Genomic DNA, 27,501 nt, shown 5'->3' with positions numbered 1-27,501 from the left:
TCATTGAAATTAGCCAAATTACATTATTTTAAGTTTTTAGTGTATAGGGTAAAACATGTAGGTGGATTCTGTATACATGTTATGCGCTTTCTTATTTCACGCCAGTCAACCGAAACGTCATTTAGAATGTCATAATCGTCAATTCGCAAAAAAACACCAACAGAGAAAATCAAGACCAGGTATCTGGCACCCCCAATCATACCCACTACGTTTGACAATAGCCAACATATTTGTGTTTCCCATTGTGTTGGGTTTCCCACTGACAATTCTATTTTGTAAACAAACCCTTATTCCGAGTTGATTTTTTCCAAATAGACGTAATTATTTTTCATCATTTTTCGAGAACTTGTGCGAAAGTATGAATGTGAGGTATTTTCCAAGAAGAATATTGATGCCTTTAATAAATTTTCATATTTCGATCGGCATAAAACGCTCTACTTCGCCGAAATATCATGATATTTAAAACATATTTTCAATGGCAGGTTTTCGACAACTATGATTACGCCTTCGTATTGAATTAATCGATCATTTTGATGCTCGTATCAGAAACATGGCCGCTTCGCAGACCCCTGATCAAGACTTTTATACGGGGCTTAAGTACTGGAAATATGTAAATATTCTTCGAAATAAGACATTCTCTGTCAGCAAACCCCGATTAAGTGCCAAAATCTATTACGGAAATGTTTATATGATTTATACAGTTTATCTGATACGCAAAAGTTGGCAAAATCAAAGCACCTCGGTTCAAGACAAAATTTTCCAACCGTTTTTTTTTTGTTTTCCCTCACGCGAACTTACATTTTCCTTGAAAATCATTGTGATACCGCATTTCTGATCCATCCAGCAGAGTGAATAACTTCGTGACCTGCTTGTGAATAAGAATCAAATGCAAAATTTGAAGCCGAAAAGAAAAATTGCAGTAAAAAAAAACACCAGCAATTTTATGTTTAGGTGAGGAATATGATTTTATTTAAGAAAATTAATACATTTAGAGCTCTTTCCGCTCAACACTGTTCCGTTACGTGAATGTAATTATGCAAATACGCTGGGGATCGCTTATTCCTTGCAGATCTACGAGTCGTCTCAGGTGTATCGTCCTTTTGAGCGATTTCCAATCTCGGCTGAAATTCAGGTTTGTTAATTACTTTTTCGTTTTTCTGACCAAGTTCCCTCCAATCTTGCACTCTCTTGGTGTGAGATACGTGTCTTTTTAAAGTTTGGCCAGTTTCGTCGACTAAAACTAGCATACCATTTTTCTCCTTCATAACGGTGTATTTCCGGGGATCAAATCTGGATTCCCCTTTATTCCGGATTTGCCTTTCCACAATAACTTTATCTCCAGGTGTTATCCGGCATTCGCGAGCCCCACGTCTTCGATCCTCTCGTTCCTTACTTTGGATTTTAGAATCGCGGTCTCTTGTATTCAGTAAGTCATCATCAAAAGAAGCTCTTCCATGGCACAGCAGAGGGAGCCCTCGCTTTATTTTTCGCCCCATCATGACTTCTTCCGGTGGCACTTTTGTAATAGAGTGAGCTGCTGCATTGTAGGCATGAACTGCAGCGTTTAGTTCCTCCACAAAATTTGTTCCACATGAAGATGCAGCCGTCATCGCCTTATTGACTACCTTCATACAGCTTTCGGCTAGTCCGTTTTGTTGCGGATACAAAGGAGTTGAAAACACCAGATTGATTCCACGCTCCAGGCAATACTGTTTATATTCCTCGCCATTAAAGGGGGGTCCGTTATCCGATTTTATGCATTCCGGAAAACCCTCTTTCTCGAATATGTCATCCAGGATTTTCCTCGTGTTCTCGAAACTTGTGGACTTCACAGGTTTGGCGATAATGTACCTGGATCGATAATCCACAATCACAAGAATAGAGATCCCGTTGAATTTCAAATAAGGTCCATTGAAGTCAACGGCAATCGTCTCCCATACCGATTTTGGAGCAAACACTCTGGTCATCGGGGTCGGTCTTTCAGGTCTGCCGGTTGTCGCACATACTGCACATGAGTTAACCCACGCTTCTGCGTCCTTCGCCATGCCCGGCCACCATACTCGCTGCCTTAAAATGCTTTTTAGCTTAGCCGTAGAGGGATGACCTTCATGTGCAACAGATAATGTTTTCTGCCTGAGGATCTCCGGTATAACGATACATCCAGTTTTGAGCAGTAGTCCATCGCGCATACTCAATTCACTGCCAAGAATTTCATATCGCCTCAAATGTACAGGCCAGTTTTCCGATTCTAAAGAGTCCATTATCTATTATTGGTAAAATTTCAAAATTAGGAAGATTGTGTTAGGTAATATTGATAAAATTTACCTCTTGAAACTGTAAATCGCCAGCGGTCGCCTTTTTTATTTCTTCTTGAGTCAAGAAGCTAATTTGGTTGGCTTCCAGTGAAGCGATTTCCCAGGGGCTGATGTCTTCGTTGAAAGGACCGTCGTCACCTTCGTATAATCTGGACGATGGGTCGGCGATGTTGTCCAGTCCGCGAATGTATTCCACCTCAAAGTTATAAGGACTGAGCCTAAGTGCCCAACCATCAGCTCGGTTCAAGGCTCGTTTAGAGTCTTCACGTGACCGATTAAGGATAAATGTGAATCCTTGCGCATCCGTGCGGAGTGTAAATGGCCTTCCCAGCAGGAAATAAGCAAAATGTTCTACAGCCCACACTGCACCTAAAGCCTCACGCTGATTTTGTGGGTACCTCTTTTCTGTTGCCGTAAGGGTCTTGGAAGCAAAACTAATCACACGAGGAGGTCGATTGTTTGCTTGCTGAACCAGCACGGCCCCAAGTGCATTTGGAGATGCATCGGTGTAGAGTATGGTCTTTTGATTTTCATCGAAGAATCCGAGGGTTGTCGTGCAACTTGCTATTTCTTGCTTCAATTTTTCAAAGGCTTTTTGTTGTTCAGCACCCCAGGCCCACGCATTAGAACTGGTAATTGCCCACAATGGGCTCGCTGTATTCGCGAAACCTTTAATGTATGGGCTCACGAACGAGGCCAATCCTAAAAAACTTCTAAGTTCTGAAACCGTCGAAGGGGGTCTGAATTTACGGATGTCTTTAACTTTCGTCTCCTCTATATTAAAACCGTTCTCGTCAAGTTCGTGTCCCAGAAAACCAATCCGAGTTTTGTCAAATTCACATTTTTTAGCATTCACAGTCAGGTTATTCCGTTTCAGTATCTCAAGAACACGCGTCACGATTTTATGCAGGTCCTCTAAAGTTTCAGCAAACATCAATATGTCATCAATGTATACTATTATGTTGTCCACTCCTTCAAGAATTCGCGACATTTCCCTTTGGAAAACTTCCGGAGCGCAATTTACCCCGAACATTAAACGGGTAAACCTGAACATACCATGCTCCGATAGAAAGGTAGTCAGGTCACGGGACTGCTCATCTAACTCTAGATGGTAAAATGCATTTGTCAAATCAAGCTTCGAGAAAAATCTTGCCCCGTGAAGCTTGATCCGCATTTCATCCAACAATGGCAACCGATAGTATTCTCGTTTAATTGCTCGATTCGGCGCCCGCATGTTCACAACTAGGCGAAAGTCATCTTTGCCTTTGGCTACTGCTGACATACCGCTGATCCAGTTGGGGGCGGTCGTGATGCGTTCTATGATACCTTGTTCTTCCATTTTCTGAAGTCTCGCTCTTGCGCTTTCCCGATATGCTGCCGGCACGTTATAATACGCGTTTTTAACGGGCGGGACAGAGTTGTCTATGCTGAACTTTACTTTAACACCTGGTACTTTCGGAAATATTGTACTTTCACAGATGTTGACGGATATACCTACTTTCAGAAGCTGCATATCGCTAGCTGTAGAGCGACCCAGTAGCGATCGTCTACCTTCAGTAACGACCAAGAATTCAGCATCAACCGATGGTTTATGGGAACCGACTACTCCGATCTCAGCTCTGAATCCGCACCTAACCGAAATGGGTTTGACTGAAGCGTAGGATCGAAGATCGTTGCTGGTTGATATTTCCATTGGCTCTAACTTTGCAAGGCCGGAAATGAATTCCCTTTCGAGTTTTATCCAGTCTTCTCCGCCTACAATATTAACATCTGCCCCAGAGTCTATTAGGAATCTAATAGGTGTCGATGATCCTAGCCGGCAGTCGACGAGTGCGTCACTGAGTGACAATGCGTTTATTTGCTGAAATAAAGTTATGGATAAATTTGTCATCCAAAAATATTCAACGTTTTTTATATTTCACTTTTATCGTTAGCACATTTATTTTCAGAATAGTTTAACAAGTTCGAATTCGTTATATAATCAATAAACAAGTTATTTAAGACATTGGGTCATTTACCTTCTTATCCTCTTCTTTCTCTGTCCATTCTGCTGGAGATCCGCCTTTTGACTGAATACTGTTGGCATTCGTTTTACGGCATGTTGCTGCGAAATGACCACGTTCACCACAAGCGTTGCAATTGCGGTTGACAGCTGGGCAAGTTCCAAACTTGTGAAAAAGACGATAGCAATTCGAACACCGGGAACGGCGTCCTAATCCATGGTTCTTGTCTTCATTTGTGAATCGTTTTTTTCTGTCGTCGTTCATGTATCGCTGCTTTCTTGAGGGTGCACCATTACTTCCAGTTATATCGTAGCGACGCTTTCGCTGTACCCTAATGCCGGATCGTTGTTGCTGTTCCCGGACAACGGCAAATGCGTCAGTAGCGCCGGACTGTAAAGTACCGGCTAAATACGCCTCCTCGCGAGTAGCTGACTGGACTATAAAAGTAGTATCATAACCAAACATTCTTGCAGCCTTGGCCAGTTCCTTGTTGCGCATTCCTTTTAGTAGTTGCATACGAATAAAGCGATCTTCATCAACAGTGCTGTAGCGACAAAGGCGTACTTTTTCCATTAGTCGCGCGTGGAAAGCAATCGCCGGTTCATCCGTACCTTGCGTCAAGTTTGAGAACATCTCGTGTTCTGCAGTGATGTCTACCATTGACTGTAGATACGATTCAATATTCTTCACAAATACTTTGTAGCAATTTGGATCTTGGAGACTTGGTCGAAGCCTGGCAGCTCTGGTTATGCCTTGCAGTTTTTCTCCCAATGAGAGAAATAGTATCTGGGATCGTTTAACCGGGTTATCTACATTCGATATTGATGCGGCGATCTCGAAACGATCGATAAAGCGATTCCACTGTTCCCACATTTGATTCGCTGGTACGTCATTCGGAAAAGGCTGGATATTTTCCCATCTCATGCCTCCAGTGCTCGTAGACGGTCCTGTAAATTCACCAATCGTGTTCCAACTGTGGTCGTCTTCGTTCGGTGCCGAAATAATGGAGCCATGTTGCTGGTTTGAACTAAGCTTTTCCACCAGCCGGTTCAATGTACTCTGCATCTCCTCCATTTTTCGGATGTGCTCACGGTTTTCTGCACGTAGAACTGCAATTTCGTCGTAACTATTTGTGTCGTCCTTCTTCTCTTCAGGTGCATCATTTACGCTTGAATCTGAGGAACGTGATTCGTTGTCGATGTCAAGGTCACTATTTCTTCCGGGTAGCCATCCACCATATGATGTTTCGGAGTCCTCGGAGCCGCTCTGGAATTCAGGCGCTCGTACATACCTCCCTCCGGTCGACATTCTTGACATTAATCGGATCTTTAAAATTTGAAACCTAGTGAAACACATAAATATTTAATCATTTACTATTGTTGCTCTTCACCATTATCTGTCTAAATATATATATTATTATTGTATATTGAGTTGAACATCAAATTAAGCCTTATTCGCAAATCAGGTCATGAATTCCTACAATACATATTTTCTTATGAGACCTAAGCAAAAACCTTTTTTTTCAGATTAGGCTGATTTGATCCTGAGACTCGATCAAGCACAGTGAAGTTTAATGCGAACATTTCAGACTGATCCTAAATACTCAACACAGGATATGTCGATTATTCTCTGGACAAAATATTCACGGTCATCCCGGGTTGTTACTAGGACCAGACAACCTCAAGGAACTCCAATGCGCGGGAAACATTCAAGCAATACCGGGGTTTTACGCAGTCATGCCGAACTGCTACCATGCAATAATATTTGCTCCTTCAAGATCTTAAGCAGTCATCCCGCAGCGCTGTCTTGCAAATTCAATTCTACACTTCAAATGCAGTCATCCAGAACCGCTATCATGCATTAAGATATGCTACTTCAAGATCTTACGCAGTCATCCCGCACCGCTGTCTTGTAAATCCAATTCAACTCCAAGTTTTATGCAGTCATCCCGAACCGCTACCTGGAATTGAGATTTGCTCCTTCAAGAACTTACGCGGTCATCCCGCACCGCTGTCTTGCAAATCTAGTTCAACTCCAACCAAATTTTATGCAGTCATCCCGAACCGCTACCTGGAATTGAGATTTGCTCCTTCAAGAACTTACGCAGTCATCCCGCACCGCTGTCTTGCAAATCCAATTTAACTCCAACCAAATTTTATGCAGTCATCCCGAACCGCCACTTTATGGATTATTACTTCACGGACGATCATGGGCCATCAGCGGTCATCCAGTGCCGCTGCCGTATTTTTCATTCCTTGGGAACTCAAGTAAGATGCTCCCGTAAGTATAATGTTACTGCAACTTTGATTGGTAAGTTTTTTTCCCCAACAAACTATCCATTTAACAAAAAAAACATTGTCCTCTACTATCGGCATTAAATTTCCTCTTCCGCTGAACATGAAATTTGAACTCAGCGGCCATTTTTTTTTTTAACACTTTTTTTCACAAATCACTTGTTCAACACAATTTATCAATATTTCATGCGTTAGGTTATTCCTCGCCGAAAATTGTGAGCGATATTCAAAATTTCAAGTGTTCGTAAAGCAAATTTGAACTAGCAGGATCGCCAAAATGTGCGCATCGGCGGGTTGAGGAATAACCCAACGCTCTAAGCTGCTTCCAATCAGGTCTTACCTCGTCCACAGCCAGATGTAAAAAGCGGCAATATTCAGTGTTACTCCAGCGCCTAGTCTCTTCCGCTAGGATGGATGCGTTACCACATTGGTAACATGTCAAGCATGTGAATACCAGACATAGACGGCGTAACGACGGTAATGACAGGGTTGCAAGATAGATTATGATATACCACACAAAAGCCACAATGTTTTCCTGAGAATAGGAGTAACCATTAAAGGAGACTACGTTTTATCAAACTCACCAGCGCACATTGGCGATAGGGAACCCGGAAACCGTGAATTTCTATCGGGTGGGAGGCTCAAATGATCCATAAATCCGAGCCATGGCTACAGACCAGGCAAACGATTTCCGTATGGTTTTGCGCTGTAGCTTTCACCTCTTTTCTAGACTTGTTGTCTGGCGGAAGTGCCGAAGTTGAGTGTGGTTTAATAGTTTGCGCAAATATGTTATGGTCGATGTTCCTTCAATTTCGAAATATGCACATTGTAATTAAGTTTTATTTTGTTAATAACAGTTTTAAATTAGTTTGCACGATTTTCATAATTTTACTCGTGATTTTACTCGGGAAAATATTCTATAATCCGTCGGATATTAAAATAAACAGAATGAATTACCCACAGTTAGGGGAGAACGGTCCAAAATGCACCCCTGGGGCAAAATGGCCTCACTCATATAATCTGCCGTAGTACATTTATGAACGAATATTATCATTACAATTCATAATTAGTTATCCATCATTGAGCTCCATTGGAAAAAAAATAGCAAAATCCCTTCATATTTACTCAAATTTAACGATTTGCTATTCTTCCACCACATTCGTAAGATTGTAGTTCAATCCATTTAGAAAAAACAAACAACCATGCGTTCACCATTATTTTGCATGCAATTGAGTCATTTTAAACCACCATTCGGGCGTTTCCCAAGCAACCAATTGTTCGGATATTGCTTAAAAGCCGAACTGTGAAGTTCACATCTGGTTCAATACAGGTTCTATGAAACTTTTGTGCTGTTTAAGAGTATACTATAGAGACAAACAGAACCTGATTCTAAATAAAGTTCCATTGCGAGCTGTAAAGAACTGCAAAGTGCGAACTAAGTTTTTGACTATCATTGATTTCAACTTTATAGTTCTTCGTAAGTTACTGCGGAATTTGTTATGAACTTTCCATTCAAAGTTCAATCGAAGTTTTAATTGTTCCATTAATCAGCGCGTAAAGCTACGACAAAGTTAGATCGAACCTATTGGAGACCCAAAAGTACAAAACAGAATGTAATAGGTACCGTAATCCGGGGGAACATTGATCAGCGGGGTAACATTGATCAGTTGAACCATTTTCAAAAGATGAATAAAGTATTACTTTCTGTTATTACGATTACTTATTATGAGTTAGGTATTTTAATCTTGACTAAATTTGCTACCGAATAATATAATCTCCACTAGAATTTGCATTTAATTTTTGCCATAGTTTGAAAAATAAAATCAACATCATTTTGTTAACTCACAGTAAGCTGCCAAAAAAGCACTCAAAACAAGCATAATAACAAAAAAATTGAGATCGTACCTACAATTGGGTGATAAGTAATCTTATTTTCTTTGTTTATCCATATTTTTTGTTTCAAAATTTTGATTTTTATTGTTGAAAAACCAGATAATTCACCTAGCGGTCATGATGCCTTGCTCGAAACAATCAATACGCTTCGCCTCAGTATAAGGATTTCAAAAGTAATTGCCTACCTTAAGGCGTTTACAAACGCTTGCTTTATAGACGTAACAAAGTGAAATGATTGATGATCAAAGTTACCCCAAATTGGAAATTCGAAAAACTAGACAAAACAGATTTTTAAAACAATTTTATAATTATCAAATAATCAAGAACAATAGCCTCAAACGTTCTACACGTAGCAGTACTCGTTTTAAAAATATGAAAAAAGCAATCATTTAATTTACGGAGGAAATATTTACAAAACATTGAAAAAATTGATCAATGATACCCCGGATTACGGTACTTTGGATCGACTTTAAAGTGTCGTACAAGTTTATTTGGAAGAAACTAGAGAAACGTCAATATTTTTGTTCTCATTTTTATCACAATTTTAAAATGGATTTCTCGAAATCAATTAAAAAAAGGGGGTTATTTTCAGCTGGATGACACACAGCTATGCTTTTGGTCCCAGCATAAAATTCACGCTATTATTTTGCTTTGGGCGTAATTTTCTGAAACAATATTGTTACCAAATATTCAAATTTGTTTTGCACCGTACTATCCCTGTTGAGATTAATGTCGGTCTTATTACAATTAAATTGAAAATCAAACCCATTTTTCACGGCACGGAATACGTGGTACATAACGATAATAGTAATAAATTCATTCAAATCGCTTATAACAACAAATACTCCATCACAGAAAATTAGTCCTGAAATGATGTTTTTGTTTACTAATTTTGAATTGTCAGTGGGGCCCACCGTGCGCTAATCCCAGAGATGTTAGCCACCATTTTTTCCCATTGGAGAGATAGGCGATGACAGTAGGGTGGTTATTTTACTATCATCGTAGAAAACTCTTAGCTAAAAGGGAATCCGAAAACAAAGCTGCTGTGGTACAAGGTAATATAAAGAGTTCGGTTATATATATATGCAGCGATTCCACGGGAAAAGAATAGAGTTGAAAAAAAAAGTTGTCCAATTTTGCTCAAAATCGCTTGGCATGTTCTTCATCAAAAATAATTAGACCCGTATTTTTTTATTTTTTTATTAGGGTGACCATGTTCGATATAGGGTTACCAGAAAAATCGCTATTTTTCGAAATTTTTTATTTTTAAAAAATCATAACTTTTGAACCACTGGATCGATTTGCAATATTTTTTATGGATAGAAAGCTTATTACTTCTAGTTCTTACTAAAAATTTTGGTTTTTGTATTGGTGTACTAATATTTGCTAAAATGGTCAAAATATTCGTTTTTTAAGATTTTTTAAATGTTGGACCACAACGACTATATATTTTTATATTTTTTTATGAAAATTCAAATATTTTTACATAACATATCGAAAAATTAGAAATGTTCATCGAGCCGTTTTTGAGTTACATTTTTTTGAAAATTTCAAGTTTTCTGCCCATACACACATGGAATGAACGTTCAGCGATTCCACGGAAAAAGAATAGAGTTGAAAAAAAAAGTTGTCCAATTTTGCACAAAATCGCTTGGTATGTTCTTCATCGAAAATAATTAGACCCGTATTTTTTTATTTTTTTTTATTAGGGTTACCATGTTCGATATAGGGTTACCAGAAAAATCGCTATTTTTCGATTTTTTTTATTTTAAAAACTTTTGAACCACTGTATCGATTTGCAATGTTTTTTTATGGATAGAAAGCTTATTACTTCTAGTTTTTACTGAGTCTGAGAGTCTGAGAGAATCTTAGCTCTGCTATATTGAGGAATGGTAGCTCAAATCTCAAAGCTTTAGACTACAAGCAATGGTTTTCTCTGATTACCTTCAATTAAAACTCAGCATTTAATTTGATTATTTTTATTTTTCATAAATTCTTACAATTTAACACACTTTTCTTCATCTGAAAACGAAAACCGTTTCACGATAATGTAATTTTCATTTTGTGGCTTAAAGTAATGAAACGATTGTGTCCCAGAGATTTGTTTTACACGAGTATAACGGTTCTTTATTTTCTTTTCCATTGCATTGTTATCTTTTTCCGAGAAAACTCGTAATATATTTTGGAATCTATTTTAGAAACAGCCCAAGAGTAAAGTTCGTATGCAGTTGTAATATGATGGCCTTGTAAACTTGCTTTTGAAGCGTTTCGCTTTAGAACACCTCCTAAAGCGTCACAAGGCCCTTTTCCATGGCAAGTGGCAAAAAGTTCCACTCTGCTTTAAGACCGAAGTCTTTGTACATGTGGCACAAATTGAAAGCAGCCATCTTATTTTTGTATTAACTGCCTGATCCATCAGAAAAAATGGATATTTTTCAGGTAAGGTAGCTTTTTTTTAATGAAATTCACACAATTTGTTATAAACAGCCGAACGGCAACATGGTTATGTTTAGTAAATTCTGCGATTGCTATGAAGCTTGTAAACTTTAAATTTTGTGCTTCATCCTTATAATATATGGCAAAAGGATGGATTGTGCATTGAGCGTTTGCCCAATGAAAACCTTGTATAGCGTCCTGAATAACAAAAGAGTAATGAGAAGTCAGCAATTATAATGGAATCAGTTGCTTCCAAATTAATTTTAAGTTGTTTTAAGTAGTTTCCTTGTTGCTCTGCAATAAAATTATGCGGAGATAATTCGCTTAATTTTTCTAAAAATGTTTCCACATACTCTTCTGCATCCATTCGCATTGAATTTAAATGACAACGATCTGTTTGCTTCCATTGTTTAAATTCTAAGGAATCGACATTTTCAAGAAAATTCATCAGGTCATTCTCCAGTGTTTGCGTACCCGGGCAATGATCACAGGTTTTCAACCAACATTTCTCTGTAGGATTTTCAAAAAGTATTTTAAAAAACAAGTCATGATACGTTTTTAAATGGTTATGAATAAGTTTCTTGTCCTTAAGGGTTTTAAACATTAATTTAACATTCTGATGATAAATGCATACGCAGACAGTATGCGTTCCACTTGAACCAGCTAGAATACAATTTTTTGGGCGGCTGCTGGAAAACATTGAAAATCCAATTTTAAAAGTAAAATATTGCTCTTTGAAAATTGAATAAATTTCTGAAAGGTTACATAAAAGTAACCTGCGCTGTACATACACTTTTCTCCTGCCATATTTTCAATAACGAAATCCCTTTTCCCAGGACATGCTCTGCTTATCTCGTCACTATTATAAAAGTCCCTAACTACAGTTAGAGTATCATCGCTCAAAGACAACATATTTACTCTGGTCTCCGGTGTGCTCATAAAACCTTTTTCAATCTGTAATTCTTTTGCACGTTGAGCAGTTCGTTGCGAAACACCGAATTCTTGCATCATTTTGTATGCAGTCCAGGATTTGGGAAGGAAGTTAGAATCCTATATCGATCGTTTCTGTCAGATATTTCATCAAATTTTGCCTTCATTTGTTGAAGAATTTCCTGACCGTCTCCGGGTTTCTGGGCACCAGCGCTACCAATTGATTCAGCACTCGTTGATTCCAAAGAAAACAAAGATTCTGAAAACAAGATGGAAAAATAACTATTAGGAGCATGTTTCTTAATATAATGTAATACATATTGTATTCGATTATTCTATTTTGTTGCATGATAGGCAACTGCTCTACAAATTGAGCTACTAGGTCGGATTAGGTAAGCTTATACGGAACTGATGTTTTTTCAATTTTCTGAATAATCGAGTACAACTAGTATAACGTAGCAAATCATGATGTCTGAATGAACAAAAAGAAGAGATTATTCTACTTACCAACACTAGGAAAACGTCAATTTCCGATGATCCAGCGGCATTGGGATCGATTATTTCAGAAACCCCCATTATTGATGTTTGCTGGTGCGGCGAAATTGTTCACTCTAGATGGTCCCGCCACGGCGAAATTATTGGTGTCTGATGGTCCGGCAACGGCGAGATCATCAAGTTTCGATGGTTCAGAAACGGTGAGTTCTTGATTTTCACATTCTATATTACCTGCACTTGGAGCTGCTGGCTCGTTTCCTTTCTTGATAATGCGATAAAGTCGGCAATAGCAGGTATTACAAATGTAGGAACAGCTTTATCCAATTTTATTCTCCTTTCCGCTGCATAATCATACAGTTTAGGAGTAAGTTTCCTGTAACAATTACTCCAAACATGGCAATTTGAGCATTCGTGCTTCATTGTATTAAACGTTTCTTCAGTAAGGCAACTGGACAATTTCACTGATTTTCTTGACTGACATATACTTTATATTATAGACCACTTTAAATAGTCCCTTTGGGTATCATTTAGGTAGAGTGAACAAGGAAAAGGAGACAGATGAATCATAATCAAAAAAGAAAATACAATGAATTACCTGCATCAAAAATATTGAAAACATATAAACAAAGCAGGTAACCTATTGTATGGATTCCTGAAAACCAACCTTTTTGAAAAACGACATATTGCTTTGCCGATTTTGGAGAATGAAGTCATCAATAACAACACCAGACTATTCCGATTGAATTATTTTCAACTATTGCGATTCGTAAATTCTTCTAATAAACGAGACCAAACAAACACTCTTGAATAACATTTTCATACTTTTGATTTAATTTGAGCTATTTGAAATAGTGGAGAATAACGTTCATTCCATGTGTGTATGGGCAGAAAACATGAAATTTTCAAAAAAAATGTAACTTAGAAACGAGTCGATGAACATTTCTAATTTTTTGATATGTTATGTGAAAATATTTAAATTTTCATAAAAAAATATAAAAATATATAGTCGTTGTGGTCCAACATTTAAAAAATCTTAAAAAAACGAATATTTTGACCATTTTAGCAAATTTGAGAACACCAATACACCAAACCAAAAATTTTAGTAAGAACTAGAAGTAATAAGATTTCTATCCATAAAAAAATATTGCAAATCGATCCAGTGGTTCAAAAGTTATGATTTTTTTAAAATAAAAAAATTCGAAAAATAGCGATTTTTCTGGTAACCCTATATCGAACATGGTCACCCTAATAAAAAAATAAAAAAAAACAGGTCTAATTATTTTTGATGAAGAACATACCAAGCGATTTTGGGCAAAATTGGACAACTTTTTTTTTTCAACTCTATTCTTTTCCCGTGGAATCGCTGTATGTATATATATATGTATGTTAATTTGTTGCTTTCTAGCAAACCAACAACCTACTTCATCTAGAAATGTAAATTCCGATGAAGTTGATAAAAATCTTCCCTGCGAACCATTTCCTTTTGAAGAATACGAAATCGAAGATGCCGATAGCGATATTGAAGATCTTTTTGAAAACGTCGACGATTCATCCGATGATTCATATTCATCCTTTGGAAACGATGTATTGGAAGGAATGGATTTGAATGAATGTCTCAGGTACTGGGCTCTCAAAACTAATCAGTCACACGAATCCATAAATTTGATTATGGAAATAATAAGGAAAAAAACCAACGGACAAAAGTTGCCCCGTTCCGCAAGAACTTTATTGAGAACTTTTCTTGATTTATGACTAGTGAGGGAAGTTCGATTTTTTCTTTTTGGAAAAGAAGTTTAATTTTGATACACATAGTTAAGTTTGCCATCTTAGGGTGTTTTTAAGAGATATTGCGAAAAAAGATTCGGCTGCCGGTGGGACTTACACCCACACTATTCCATTTAGTACACGGACGTATTAGCAATAATACAACAGCTGCCCTTGCGAGAAGTTGTTCCATAACCAGCTAATAACGATGGGATATCAGTCAATTCCCCGTATCTATCGAATCTGCTTTGGCAACATTTCACACCCTGTTGTATTGAGAACATCTCGAAAGGCAACTTCAGAGATAATCAACATCGCTGGAGGACAATTTTGGTACAATGGTATCAAACAATGCCTAAGTGAAATTTTCAGGTGAAAGATAAACATTTTATCTTTGCATCAAGTACATAATTTTTGTTTCACAGCTCTACTGGACAGTCACTGAACATCTCGATCAACATAAATATTGACGGACTTCCACTTTATAAAAGCAGCAAATTACAATTTTGGCCTATCTTATTCAACATTTCGGAAATGCCAGAAATTGCACCGATGACAATTGCTATTTTTTACGGCAAAACCAAGCCAAGTAGCCTGGATGATTTCCTGAAACTCTTGGTCGAAGATCTAATCGATGTTCTAAGTAATGGTGTATCAATTAACAACTACAAAATCAACGTTGCACTTAGATGTTTTATTTGCGATTCACCCGCACGTGCGTTTTTAAAAGGTTTGATTCGTATCACTGAGCTTTCTTAATCACGAATATATCATATAATTTTAGGTGTTGCAAGTTTCAACTCAAAAAACGGATGCCTTAAGTGCGAAGGTGAAGGTGAATATTCACATGAATCACGAACTGTTGTATTCACTTCGATCAATAGTACAAAACGAACAGATCAAAAGTTCCGGCAAAAGGCATACAACCATCATCAAAAGGCTATAACACCGTTGCTTGAAGTCCCTAATCTAGATCTGATCGAAGACATAATCGTCGGGGATCGATTGCATTTAATTGACCTTGGTGTTATGAAACGTTTGCTTCTTGGATGGAGAGACGAGACAAAATTATCAACCCAACAAACTGTTGAAATATCGCAGATGTTGAATGGTATACACCTGCCGTCAGAAATCCACCGTAAATTACGTGGGTTAGACCATTTATCATTTTGGAAAGGGTCTGAATTTAGTAGTTTTTTGCATTATGCCAGTATAGTAGTACTCAAGGAATTTCTCCCAACTGACAATTATCAACACTTTCTACTTCTGTTCTGTTCTGTTACAATGTTGTCCACAAATCATTATAAGTCAAACTGGTACGTTGCTAGAAAAATGTTGGATAAATTTGTCTTACAATACATGGAATTGTATGGTGAACAATTTTTGACCAGCAATGTGCACAATCTTCAACATATTGTAGATGAAGTTGAACGATTCGGACCCTTATCTACGATTTCAGCGTATCCCTTTGAAAACGCACTGCAACGGATTAAGCACCTTCTACGAAGTGGATGGAAAAGTCTAGAGCAAGTGGTTAATAGGCTGTCGGAGATTAATTCTGAGGAGTATTATACCACCCAGAAAGCTAGAACGCGGCTGCCTAACTATCCGTGTGTAAAAACCTGCGGGAGCAAAAAAGTTATTCACGTGAAGGAAGATTTTTTCTTAATACTATCGACAGACATATGATTTCCGCACAATGGTTTTCGTATCACGCTGTACGCGTACAGTGACGATATGACACACATCTTTTCTTTCCACCGTTGTATCTATTTGACAGCTTGTTTTGAAACTGATTCTACCGCTTTCCAAAACTATATTTTTCATCAAAATGTATAGAAATCATAAACTGTTACTATAGTTTTTTTTATGTCTATTATCGAGACTTTCAGCCCAAGGCTGGCTCGTATCGCATGTTACTATAGTTTTTATGGGCATTACACAATATTTACCCGTATTTTTTGAATAAGCGTCAGCAGTTCATTCATAGTTTTCATAATTTTCATAGTTTTCCAATTCTTCGTGTAGACATTTTAGCAGAAATATGCGAGTTCTTGCAAATATTCCGCAGGGCAATTATTTCTGCTGACGTTTATTCATGCTATTCTATGGTTTGGGGTGCAAACGGCATTGATCGTTTAATTCATTTGGACATTCTGAAGGATAAAGCCAGCACCGTTCAATTGGGTTATAGATCCAATTTTGAATTTGTCCAAAACAACGGTACAAAACATTCTTCCCATCTAAAAAAGTAGATGCTGACTAATGGCAAATCAAAGATCCCGCATCCTTCCCAATCCCCAGACCACATTCCAATTAAAACCCATGAGATCCTTGAACAAAATGTTCGAAATCACACGATACAGAACTCAAACCATTGAATATCATTCAAAAGTGACGACAGATCTTCCCGGAAACAACCCAAGAACTGGCAAAATCAATTGGAAGACATCTTCATAGCGTAATTGTAGCAAACAATGGGCTTACGAATAATTATTATGCCAATGTTGTGAAAAATATCAAACGGAATTGCAGAAAAACGAATTTTACTCAGTCAGCTTGTAAATGTTTGTTTTTATTTCATATGTCAAACGGCGTATTTGACATTTCAAAACAACAAATTATGTTCTGTTTCGTACAATACAACGGTCGAAGAGCAGGGTACGGAAATCATCGTGCTATCGTGATACCAGCGTGATTCTGGGTGACAGACATATGATTTTATGCTGTACAGTGATATTGGTATCATATATGTGTCACAAGTATAAGTGACTCCGACAAAAACGCGTGGTTTCTCACAAATGAAAATCATATAGTACGCTTTGATCAGGTTTCGGAATCTCCTGACCTGAAAATCAACGGAAAGGTTTTAACATCGAAAACTGATTTTTTTACATATCCCATAGTTTCATCTTTTCTGTATATATATCTCGGAAGTAAACGCAACTTGTGTAGTGTTAATTCAACTTTCAGCTGTTGTGATATTAAGTGCAAATTAGTAGCCATTGAGTATCGAGATAACTACGTATTTATTCCATTGATACACACATTAACTAAATGAAACAATATGTATTAATACCAGCCAATGTAATTTAATTCAAATTAAAACATAAAATAAACGTAACTTGAATCCATTTCGTAGTAAAACATCTGATCGAATAAAAATTATTAATATTATTACATGTTGTAATTGATATGGTTTATATGGTCTCGTTTCTACATATCACTCACTAAAATCGTTTGGTCCACTCGTGTCGGAACGGATATCGGTACAATCCAATGCATCTGACGAATCAATGGCCGATTCATCAAGCTCTTCCAATTCAGGCTTACTGTGATTATTGTCACAATCATCCACGTAATTGTCACAATCATTCAATGGATTTGGTAGAGGTTCGTCCAAACCTCCATCATGTTCAAGTTTCACTTGATGTACAGCTTCCTTCCGTTGCTTTACTCTTCTCACGTGTCTAGTTCCTCGGCGCATACCGGTAGCGGTCAAACGTTTGAGTGAGTTCTTGAGCTTCCGCATGAAAAAGTTGGTCAGCTTCAGTTGGGTAACAATTTCAGAATCGTCACTCCCTAGCTGTTGAAATAACATAACTGTAGAATATTCCGGTTCGGCATTATAGCTATTTTTGGCCCCTTTCGGCTAGCTCCTGTCCAGGTACACTTAGTTTGAAACTCTTTGCTGAAAAGCATGTCGAGTACACCTAGCATACGGTTATCCACACAGTCACCGCTTACGTTTAGTCGCAACCATTTAATCTGAAAAGAAGTTAAAAATTATACATAAACCTAAGCAATTACGTGTTCACTAAATGTGTTACCAATGCCAGGGAGTTTAACAATACCACAGACAAAACTCTTGGAACATTAGGCAATCAATTCCATCGGCACCTGTTGGTAACTCTGACTGTTTTGTCCGTTTGTCTGTGATAATACTTTTGTTACAAGAGTAGTGAATTTTGTCTAACACTTACCATTGATGATTTGTAATCGTCGTCAGTCAGTTTGTTCTCCAAATCAGACAACTGTTGTTCGTGTTCAATAGGATCAAATCGGAACAACGGTTGCTCCTCAATGTCCGTCACTTGGCAACCAAATCTCCGTATAGCGTTCAAAATGTATTCATTTTGTGTGGAGATACTCGCTGTTCGTTTCTCCAGTAGATCCAATCGATTATTGATTTGATGAAGCAGCTTTATAATTTCGCTCAGATTGTCCTCTCTTGGATTATCCGATTGAGTGATCGTCGGTACAGCATGGTACGCCACATACTGGACAGATTGGACATTGTCTTCGGAGTTCACCGCAACTACAGTTGGTACGGCTGAATCAGTCCCAGGAGGGAAGGACTGCTGAACGATTTGAACTTTCTCTGGAATCATTGACTCGGCAACAGGAACAAATCGTGTAGATGACGGAGCCAGTGTTGTTGTTTTAGGAGGAATTTTGTTCTCAAAACTTTCTCTTACCTCAACAACGATAGGGGTGGCTGCAGGTGTTACTTGTGTTATTTGCAAGCTAGGTGTATTTTCAAGAACTAACATGTTTTGAAAGTCTTCGGGTTCCTGACGTTTGTTGATTTTGCGTCGTGCTAGCTGACCAACGTCGGAGGATGATTCTCCGGACAATTCACCCAGCAAGCGTTTAGCTTCCGTCAAAGATGACATAGGGTTTCTTTTCACTGTACATTTAAACTTCAACCATGATTTTTTTGGCAAGCTGTTTTCGTCACGGAGAAGCTTTTCTTGTTCTAGCACACTCTTTACGTTAGGCCAGAGCACGATTTGTCCACTTCTTGAGCTGCGCAGCCATTTATCCGGCACGACAGAAAGTTCCTTGCACCCTCGCGAATTGCGAGTTTCTACGATGACAAATGGCATTCTGCGATTAAAAAAATTATTGTCGTTAAGAATATCCATTGCAATGTACATTTTGATTACAAACCTTGACGATTTTCTGGAGTAAGACAGCTCAAATGTTAAATTAAACCACAATTTAAACAATTTATGTGGAACGAACAGGCAAACACACAAATTTGCAAAGCAAAACAAATTGAAATGTCAAACGAAGTTCACAGGTAGATCCGCAAGAACTAATAAAGTTCGGTTAAGGTTTTATATGAACTCGTTGGAGACTTTAAAGTTCTGTGGAAGTTCCAGGGGCAATTGATTCAAGCATTTAGAGAAGAATTCAACACTTTGAACAAAATCAACCATTTCTCACTTCGTCAATATGGTGCTGTGGTATTGGTCCCAGTTGCAACGCAGAGGATGTGAATTCAAGACTCGTGGTAGGTATATACAATTATATTAAATACAAACTAATAAAACTAATTACAATTTATGTACAGCTGCAACATACACCACATTGAATTATGAACGTATGTAACAAATGACAAGTTGTCATATTTTTTCCATTGGTACTTCGTTCGGTTACGTATTGCTAGCACAAACATGTAATCTGCATACAGAATCTTTCTTTAAGTCATTATCTAGCATATGTATGCATTGTAAACATTAAAGTTTGATGATTTTAACATAGGGAAACTGGACGCACATGATCCCACGTTTTATTTCGGATGTTTCTTGGTGTAATATGCTTAAATCTATACGATTCAAGATGGACTTGCTTTTATCGCTCTCATCTGCGGAGGGCAAAAAAAAGTAACGCAACCCAATTTCGTTTGTGTGGTGAGGTAAACCACGACGAAACATCCTTCGACAGGTGCAACAAATTGAATTCGGTCGAGAATGTCCTGCAGTTTCGCAAACGACAATGCCTTGAACTTTAGAAATCCTAAATCTCTTCTTTACTGGTAATAGTTTATGTGTGGTTGTTTCTGTGCAGCAGGGTTTATTCATGGCTATGTCTATACTTTTAATCACATTTGGTGCGGAGTCAGGCACCAGCGATTTATGTATCTGCAGAAACAATAAACAGGAACAACATATATTTCGAATCGAAGAGATTATATGGCGAGTACTTTGCTGTTCATTCCAAATGTATGGCACATTTATTCGACAAATCGGTTTATGTAAGTTATTTTATAGGACATTTTTGTTTCTATGTTTGTCATTTCATTATCTAATAGGAATAGTAACGTTCTATGCAATTGAAATTGTTAGGAGGCAATGTGCCTAGGATGTAACGTTACATTATGCAAATTTTTCACAAAACTGGGACACTTATTGCTAAATTACATCTTACGATTTTCATTTGTAACAGCATTAAAATAACATTACATTACGGCTTTTACGGGTTGGGTTTCTTTCTTCATTCTACTTTCATTCATCTTTCTATCGTATTTTCTTTCCCTTTCCTATTCTTTTCTCACTTCTTCTTCTCACTTCTCATTTCTTCATTTTCAATCAGATTCTTACTTCTTATTTCATACTTCATTTCATTCTCACTCCTCACTTTCATTTCTCATTTTCACTTCTCATTTCTTATATCACACTTTGTTTAAATTTATTTTCTTTTTTTTTATAGTTATGTAGAAGTTCATCGTCTTACTTCACGTTTCTTATTTCCACTCTTATACCACGATGAACAATTTAATAAGTTATTCAAAAACATCATTGGGAGAAATTATTTTTCATAAAGTTATCAAAAATGGATTTTCTAAAAGATATAAAATTTGGCATTTTCAAAACTTGGGAGACTTGATCCCCATATCGCGGAGAATTGATCCCTCACTGAATATATTTAGGTTCTTTAAGTCTGATGAAAGGCCAAACTGGTTTTATTTCAAATCCTAACAATTCTTTATAGTCTTACGTTAAAACAGTCGTGCAAAAAATAATCATTGTTGGTATTAAGTAAGGCAAGTATTGTGGTTCTCAAATAGAGTAACAGTCGCAATTATCAACTAAATTGGCATGCTGAAGAATATTTATGCAATCAATCAACTCCACTGAAAGGCGAGGTCATATTACGCAACCATGATGTTTCCAAAAGGATCTCTCTGTGTGGCTGATACAGTTTACATACCAAAACGGATGATCGATATAAATATTAAATAAATCTTTGTTGTTTTTAATCTATATCCTGTTTTTAATTTAAAAATAGCCACTTTAAAACCCATGGCTATGATAAATATCCCAGAGTGCCTATTTCGGAACCAACAAAAAGGTCTGTGATGCAGTGGTCCCAGACTGTTAACAATACCACGACCATGATCCTACCAGGAGTGACTTCAAACATCAATGTGGTACTGTCACGCATGCTTGAAACATTATATTGACGTGTATATTATTGTTCACAAATGCGATTTCTTTTCAAATACTGAATAGAATCAACCGCTCTCCTTAGCCTATTGTTAAAAGATCTTTAGGAAGACTTGCGATAAAATACGATGAAAACAGTGATTCCAAATGAACTTACCCCATTTAAAGAGAAAGTACAACTGAATAGTAGATCTAACAATACTTATTTTACACCGGTGATTACTTTAGTTTAGTAGATTACTTTTTAATTTACATAATTATGTACTTTCTTCAGTGTTATCGTTCAAGCAAACGCGTTATTTGAATTTGCCAATAGCCTTATCTCATTACCTACAACAAGTGTAATAATACATAATTTTGATTAGTTTTATTAAATACGTGTAAATTAATTACTATAATGTTCAATCTAAGATTAAATGATTTACTGTTTTTTCCAACTACTGGGGATCAAGTGTGTCCATGTTGAGTATTCATCTTGGTTTATTTCTCTATTCCATGTGAAATGAGCAATAATCAATTCAATGAGCTTATTCAATTCTGCAATATAGGAATGGGCGTTTTCGGAAAAATATCGATCTGCCGAATTGATGTTTTATTACCGACATATCGATGCCGAAAAATATCGGCGTTAAAACATCAATATTCCGATATATCGATACGCCCGAAAAATTAAAAGCACGACAAAAAAATGGAAATTTTAGATTTCCCATTTCAGATCATCAAATCACATAAAAGATTGCTGTTTTTGACAGATTGTGCCTAATGTGCTATATTTTTACTTTGAAAAATCGAAATCCGATATCAGCTACAAAAATCGATACGGTCAAATATCGAACATGAAAAAATCGATACAAAATATCGATTGTCGAAACGAAAATATCGATTCTCGATATATCGTATCAATCGCCATTCCTACCAATAATAAACTACGTCCAGTAAAATTGACACGTTTTGGTTGGATATATTCAATGTGGGAACTGTTCCGATCTCAATCTCACTGTACGGTGTACATATATCCATCTCATCGCTAAACAAAAAATAGCACCAAATTCGTCGCTTCCTTTTGTCAACATGCGTGCTCGCTGCTGAAAAGATTGCTTTGCCATTGCTTTGTTTTTGATGGGATGGAAATAGGAGCTATGAGATGAAGGCAAACCCTAATTAAACTTTTACCTTTGCAGAAAAAAAGAATTGAGAACGCTAAAATAATAAAACCTTTCTTAAACCCATCTACAATAGGGAAGACGTGAAGACAATGTTCTGGGGGGGTTTGTCGATCAAATTTTATAAAATTTGGCCACAATATTCTTTGATATGCAAAAGATGTTTAGGCCAAATTTGACCCTGATCAGTCATAAACCCCCTGTAGGCGTTGTGGTGCTGTGACTTTAACCACTCTGTAAGCTACGTACAATCTTTACCTTATTATGAAGAGGCTCCAGAAAACTGCGAGCGATTTCGTCAAAAATGAAAAGTTATACCTTGATGGAAAAAGTTGATTTTTCGCTGGGATGAAATGCATCCAGCTATATTTGCAGAATCGATTGGATTGAAATGCTTGATTTACTTCATTTGTTCCATATTCTTTTAAATAATTATTTAATTTTTATGACCTTTCAATCCACCTGTTCTGAAAGCATTTTTCACGTTAAAGTTTAAATTTAACAATGAAAAATTTTATCCGGCAACGCGGCGGCGGTGTTTGCACTTGGTTTATTTTTCTTGACATTTGACAAAACTTATAAAGCTCATATGACATGAGGTCATAAAGTTAATTGAAAAGTAATTTCTTGTGAAAGTCTAGCGGTGACGGGCTTACCCACATTTCCCTGACGATCAGGAATCCGCCGTAAAACATTTCCATTATACAACCAGTTTATCACCGGTGGAACAACAACCAACGACAGTGTACAGAATAACTTTTCGATTATGCCGCCTATCAGTGCATACGCAACGTGCTGCTTACAAGAATCCTACCTTCTGATTTCATCGCCAACTGAAAGTCTTAACAATAAGACGATTCATAGGTTAATTCAAAATCGAAAAAAAATGCAAATGTTACAAACGTGACGTCATCATGGGAACAATAGACATTTTATAGACATTTTTACATTTCCTCGAACAAATCAAATTTTTTCAATTAACAAGAACGATTAAGTCGAATACCGGCAGTAATAAGTTGACCAGTCGAAAGTGAATTTATACTGTCCGAAGGCTTGAACGCAAAACACAAAGTCTGGAACAACTTTGACGCAGTGTCAAAGGACGTCTTCATGGACGACATCTGAGGTACTCTGTATATAATACAGAACGGTCTCACATTCCTATCATCTCGGTGACATCACCAACGTCCTGCGATTCAGTCAATTGCCCAGTGGTGGTTACTTCAGCAAATATATGGAACACAAAAGTATTTGTTTCAGTGTTTTAAGTACGCGTGGTGTGAGAAAACCGTGTTCCTTGAAATAGATTTTTTCAAAGATATTTGATTTCATGCGGTTTTCAATACTCGGATTTTATGAACGTATGTATCAACCGCGTAAAAACGATATCACTGTTGTCACATTTGTAACTCCGTGAGGCAAATTCAAACTTCTGCAGACTTCTCTCGCACTGTGTACATCAACGATGTGTTCATGCCGAATGCCGTTTAGCTGATAGTTGATTATTTTTCTTGAAGATTGCGAGTAATGAAAAATAGAAATGTAAGTGTAAATGAGAACATAGGTGTATCGACGCTGTAGCAAACCAGATTTATTTTTAGAGAAGTGAGAAGTAAGGGATAAAAATTTGTCAGCCTTCACTTCACATGAGAAACGAATAAAGGCCTGAAGTGAAGTCGATGTGAAGCGCGAAATCTGAAGTGAAGTGAGGAGCAAGAAGAGTAGAGTGAGAAGTGAGGAGCAAAGAGTGAGTGAGAAGAAGTTAGAAGTGACATTTGATAAGTAAGAAGTTAAAATGAGAAGTGAGACATAAAATAAGAAATGAGAATTGAGAAGTTTGATGTAAGAAATTTATAAGGAATCATCATCTTTTATTGATCACGACTAACTTTTCAAAAGGTGTATGTGAAAATGGTTCAAAAATATTCAAAGAGCTGCACAGCAAAAACGGAATTTCGATTGTTATGATTTTTTCAGCAAATTTAGACACCTAAATGGTGATTCTTAAAAATGTACACCGTAAAAAAATTTTTTTGCTTTAGAAAATATCATTTTTGTCACAAAACTCGAATATCTCAAAACCCTATCTACCATAAAAATTTGGTGATGGTAAACTAATAAACAAAAAAGTTATGACATTTCAAACATTTCACAACTTTACATATAGTAAACAAAAAAAATCTGTTTATTTTTTTTTCAAGAATGATTTTATTGTTAAGGGCCTTGCGTGAGTTAAACAAGTTGTTTTTATGATATTCCATATTTATGTATTCATCGATATTATGTATATTATATGTATAAATTATATATATAAATAAATTAAAATGAATTAACAGATCACAAAAATAATCTTAGATTTGACTTTAATATCAGCACCAGAATATTTTTTTGCGAGAAATGATCGATGAGTCTCTCTACTCGATCTATCATATTATCCTAATTATTAAATTAAATGTGGCAGTTACACAATGTTGTTATAGAAACTCTAAGAGTTTTGGGTTTGAATTTCGGTATGGGTTTGATATCATGAAAACAGTTTATTAATCAGAAAAAATATTAATCTGTGGAATGTATTAAACGTCTAAGACGAATTAGTACTGTCCATTTAATTCCACTAGTTAATTTTCGTAATCTTTGCAGATACGTTTTCGACACAACTGTGGTCGTCTTCAGTGTCTTGTACTCGAGTCAAGTACAGCACTGAAGACGACTCCACGTTTGTTCCTATCTACAAAATACGAAATAACTAGTAATAATGGACAATTATGATATCTTAAGAGTATTAATCTTATTTTTATTTATTTTTATTAAAATTTTTACAATATCGAACACTTTTGAAATTCTTCAATTGTTTTCTCTTTTCTCTATTTCTATTGATTTTGAACTCATCAATGGCATCCTGAATAGACCACGAACTTGGCAGCATCGACAAAATCAATAATTTTTCTTTCCTTGTCGTGGCTGCATTCGAGAACCTTTCCTTCATATTTATAATTACCTCATCCTAGTCTGTATTTTCCACATCATCGGGTCCTAATTTGAAGAGTTTCTTCGTACAGCTTCGTTTTTCACTTATTTTTCTCCGGGTAATAAAGCAGTCCATCTTACTCCATTTGATCAGGTCACTTTTATCAGTTATGCCCTCGTTAAAGCGTTCGATGTTGACCTTTTGGATACACTCATCTTCCGATTGATTTGTGAAACAGATTTCGCTGATGGTACGGTGGCAAGGCTCTCAGCACTTGATACTTCTGGAATTCCTCGTTGTTGTCGGTACATCTGGCAGTTCCTCAGTTGTTGTCGTTTTCGAACTTCCTGCGCTCTGCTCACCGATGATATACAGATTGCTCTTTGTCAACGTTTAGACGACAGGACGTACAAATGCGTAAATTTGTATTCAATGTGACATTGGAGCATAACCAGTCGCTTTCAGTTTATCTATGTTGCTTTCGTGAGATTTCGTACTCTTTTGAACACTTTTTTCCATCGAATGGCCTACAACAGTTGAGAAAGCGGTTACTCATGTTGTTAGTTATATTCAATAAACAAAATCACTTTTAAGTTTTACTGACTAGTTGTATGTCATTTGTTGACTGAACAAAAAATTACCATAAAATCTTTAAACCTTAGTGGTAGTATTTTTTTGCTTTTCGAGACATTGTCATGGTATGACCTATCATGCATTTGTTGTTGTTGAAGATACCCGTTTCCTCCCGATCTCTATTCTAAGAGGTATATTTTTGTTGCAGGTAAACTATATACGTTCTTCTTCTTCTTCTTCTTATTGGCATTACATCCACACTGGGACAGAGCCGCCTCGCAGCTTAGTGTTCATTAAGTACTTCCACGGTTATTACCTGCGAGGTTTCTAAGCCAGGTTACCATTTTGCATCCGTATATCGAGGGGCTAGCACGATGATACTTTTATGCCCAGGGAAGTCGAGACAATTAGCAATCCGAAAATTGTCTAGACCGGCAGTAATCGAACCCAGCCACCCTCAGCATGGTCTTGCTTTGTAGCCGCGCGTCTTACACACGGCTAAGGAGGGCCCCTCAACTATATACGTATACGAATATAAATCTTTGATTTTGCAGCTTTTGTCTTAAAATAACATTTCTGATATGTTTCTTATTATCAACAGGTTTCTAAACCGTTAAAAGAATTTTCGCCAGTCACGTACAATGAAAATTATGACATTATCAATACTTTGGATCACAACACTGTATCTGTCAAAGTTTCTTATAGATGCTATGAATAATTACCATCACCAAATTTCTATGGTAGATAGCTAATATAATGGACCGTTTTCCTAAAAATTACGTTCGAAAGATAGGGTTTTGAGATATTTGAGGTTTTGTGACAAAATGATATTTTTAAAGGTAAATTTTTTCTACTTGCGCATTTTCTTAGAACTATCATTTAGTTGTCTAACTTTGCTGAAAAATCATAACAATCGAACATTCCGTTTTTGCTTCAGCTTTTAAATATTCTTGAACCATTTCACATACACCTTTTGAAAAGTTAGCCGTGACTCAATATAAAGATTTGATATCGAAAAATGACGATTTAGATGAAATTGAAAAACTATGCAAGTTTCAGATTTTTTCGAAATGGTCGATCAGGATCGACTTGCATGCCTCCGTGGAATGCCTCTTCTTGTAGAATTTTTCAGCAACTGTTTCGAATTTCTTTGAAAATGTCTCAGAGTCCATCGGAATTCCACCAGAAATTATTTTGAGAAATTATCCATAAATTTCTTTATTGATTAAAACCAGTTTCTTTAGAAATTTCTTCAAGAAATTCTTCAGAAGTTGCATTAGGAAATCTCTAGGAAACTTCTTCAAATTCTTCTGGAAAAGGAGTTCCCGTATTTTCTGGAAAATACTTTGAGGAATTTTGGAAAGAATTTCTGGAGAAGTTTTTAATTTTTAAAGGAATTTCTGGGGACATTGGTTCGTTGATGAAATGAACA

General features: G+C 36.8%; 1 protein-coding gene and 1 pseudogene across 1 annotated transcript; one reads left to right on the top strand and one right to left on the bottom strand.

The window, feature by feature from the left end:
• Positions 1–27,501, top strand: part of LOC134208913 (uncharacterized) — a 76,025-nt pseudogene that overhangs the window by 41,240 nt on the left and 7,284 nt on the right.
• LOC134214220 (uncharacterized) lies at positions 17,346–19,019 on the bottom strand. The gene is given in 3 exon segments (XM_062693625.1): positions 17,346–17,731; positions 17,734–17,898; positions 18,114–19,019. Coding segments are annotated over 3 exon segments (1,449 nt in total). The 3' UTR covers positions 17,346–17,353.

The sequence above is a fragment of the Armigeres subalbatus genome, chromosome 2 (genome assembly GCF_024139115.2).
Source record: "Armigeres subalbatus isolate Guangzhou_Male chromosome 2, GZ_Asu_2, whole genome shotgun sequence".
NCBI classification, from domain to species: domain Eukaryota; kingdom Metazoa; phylum Arthropoda; class Insecta; order Diptera; family Culicidae; genus Armigeres; species Armigeres subalbatus.
This window is presented reverse-complemented; position numbering and strand designations above follow the sequence as displayed.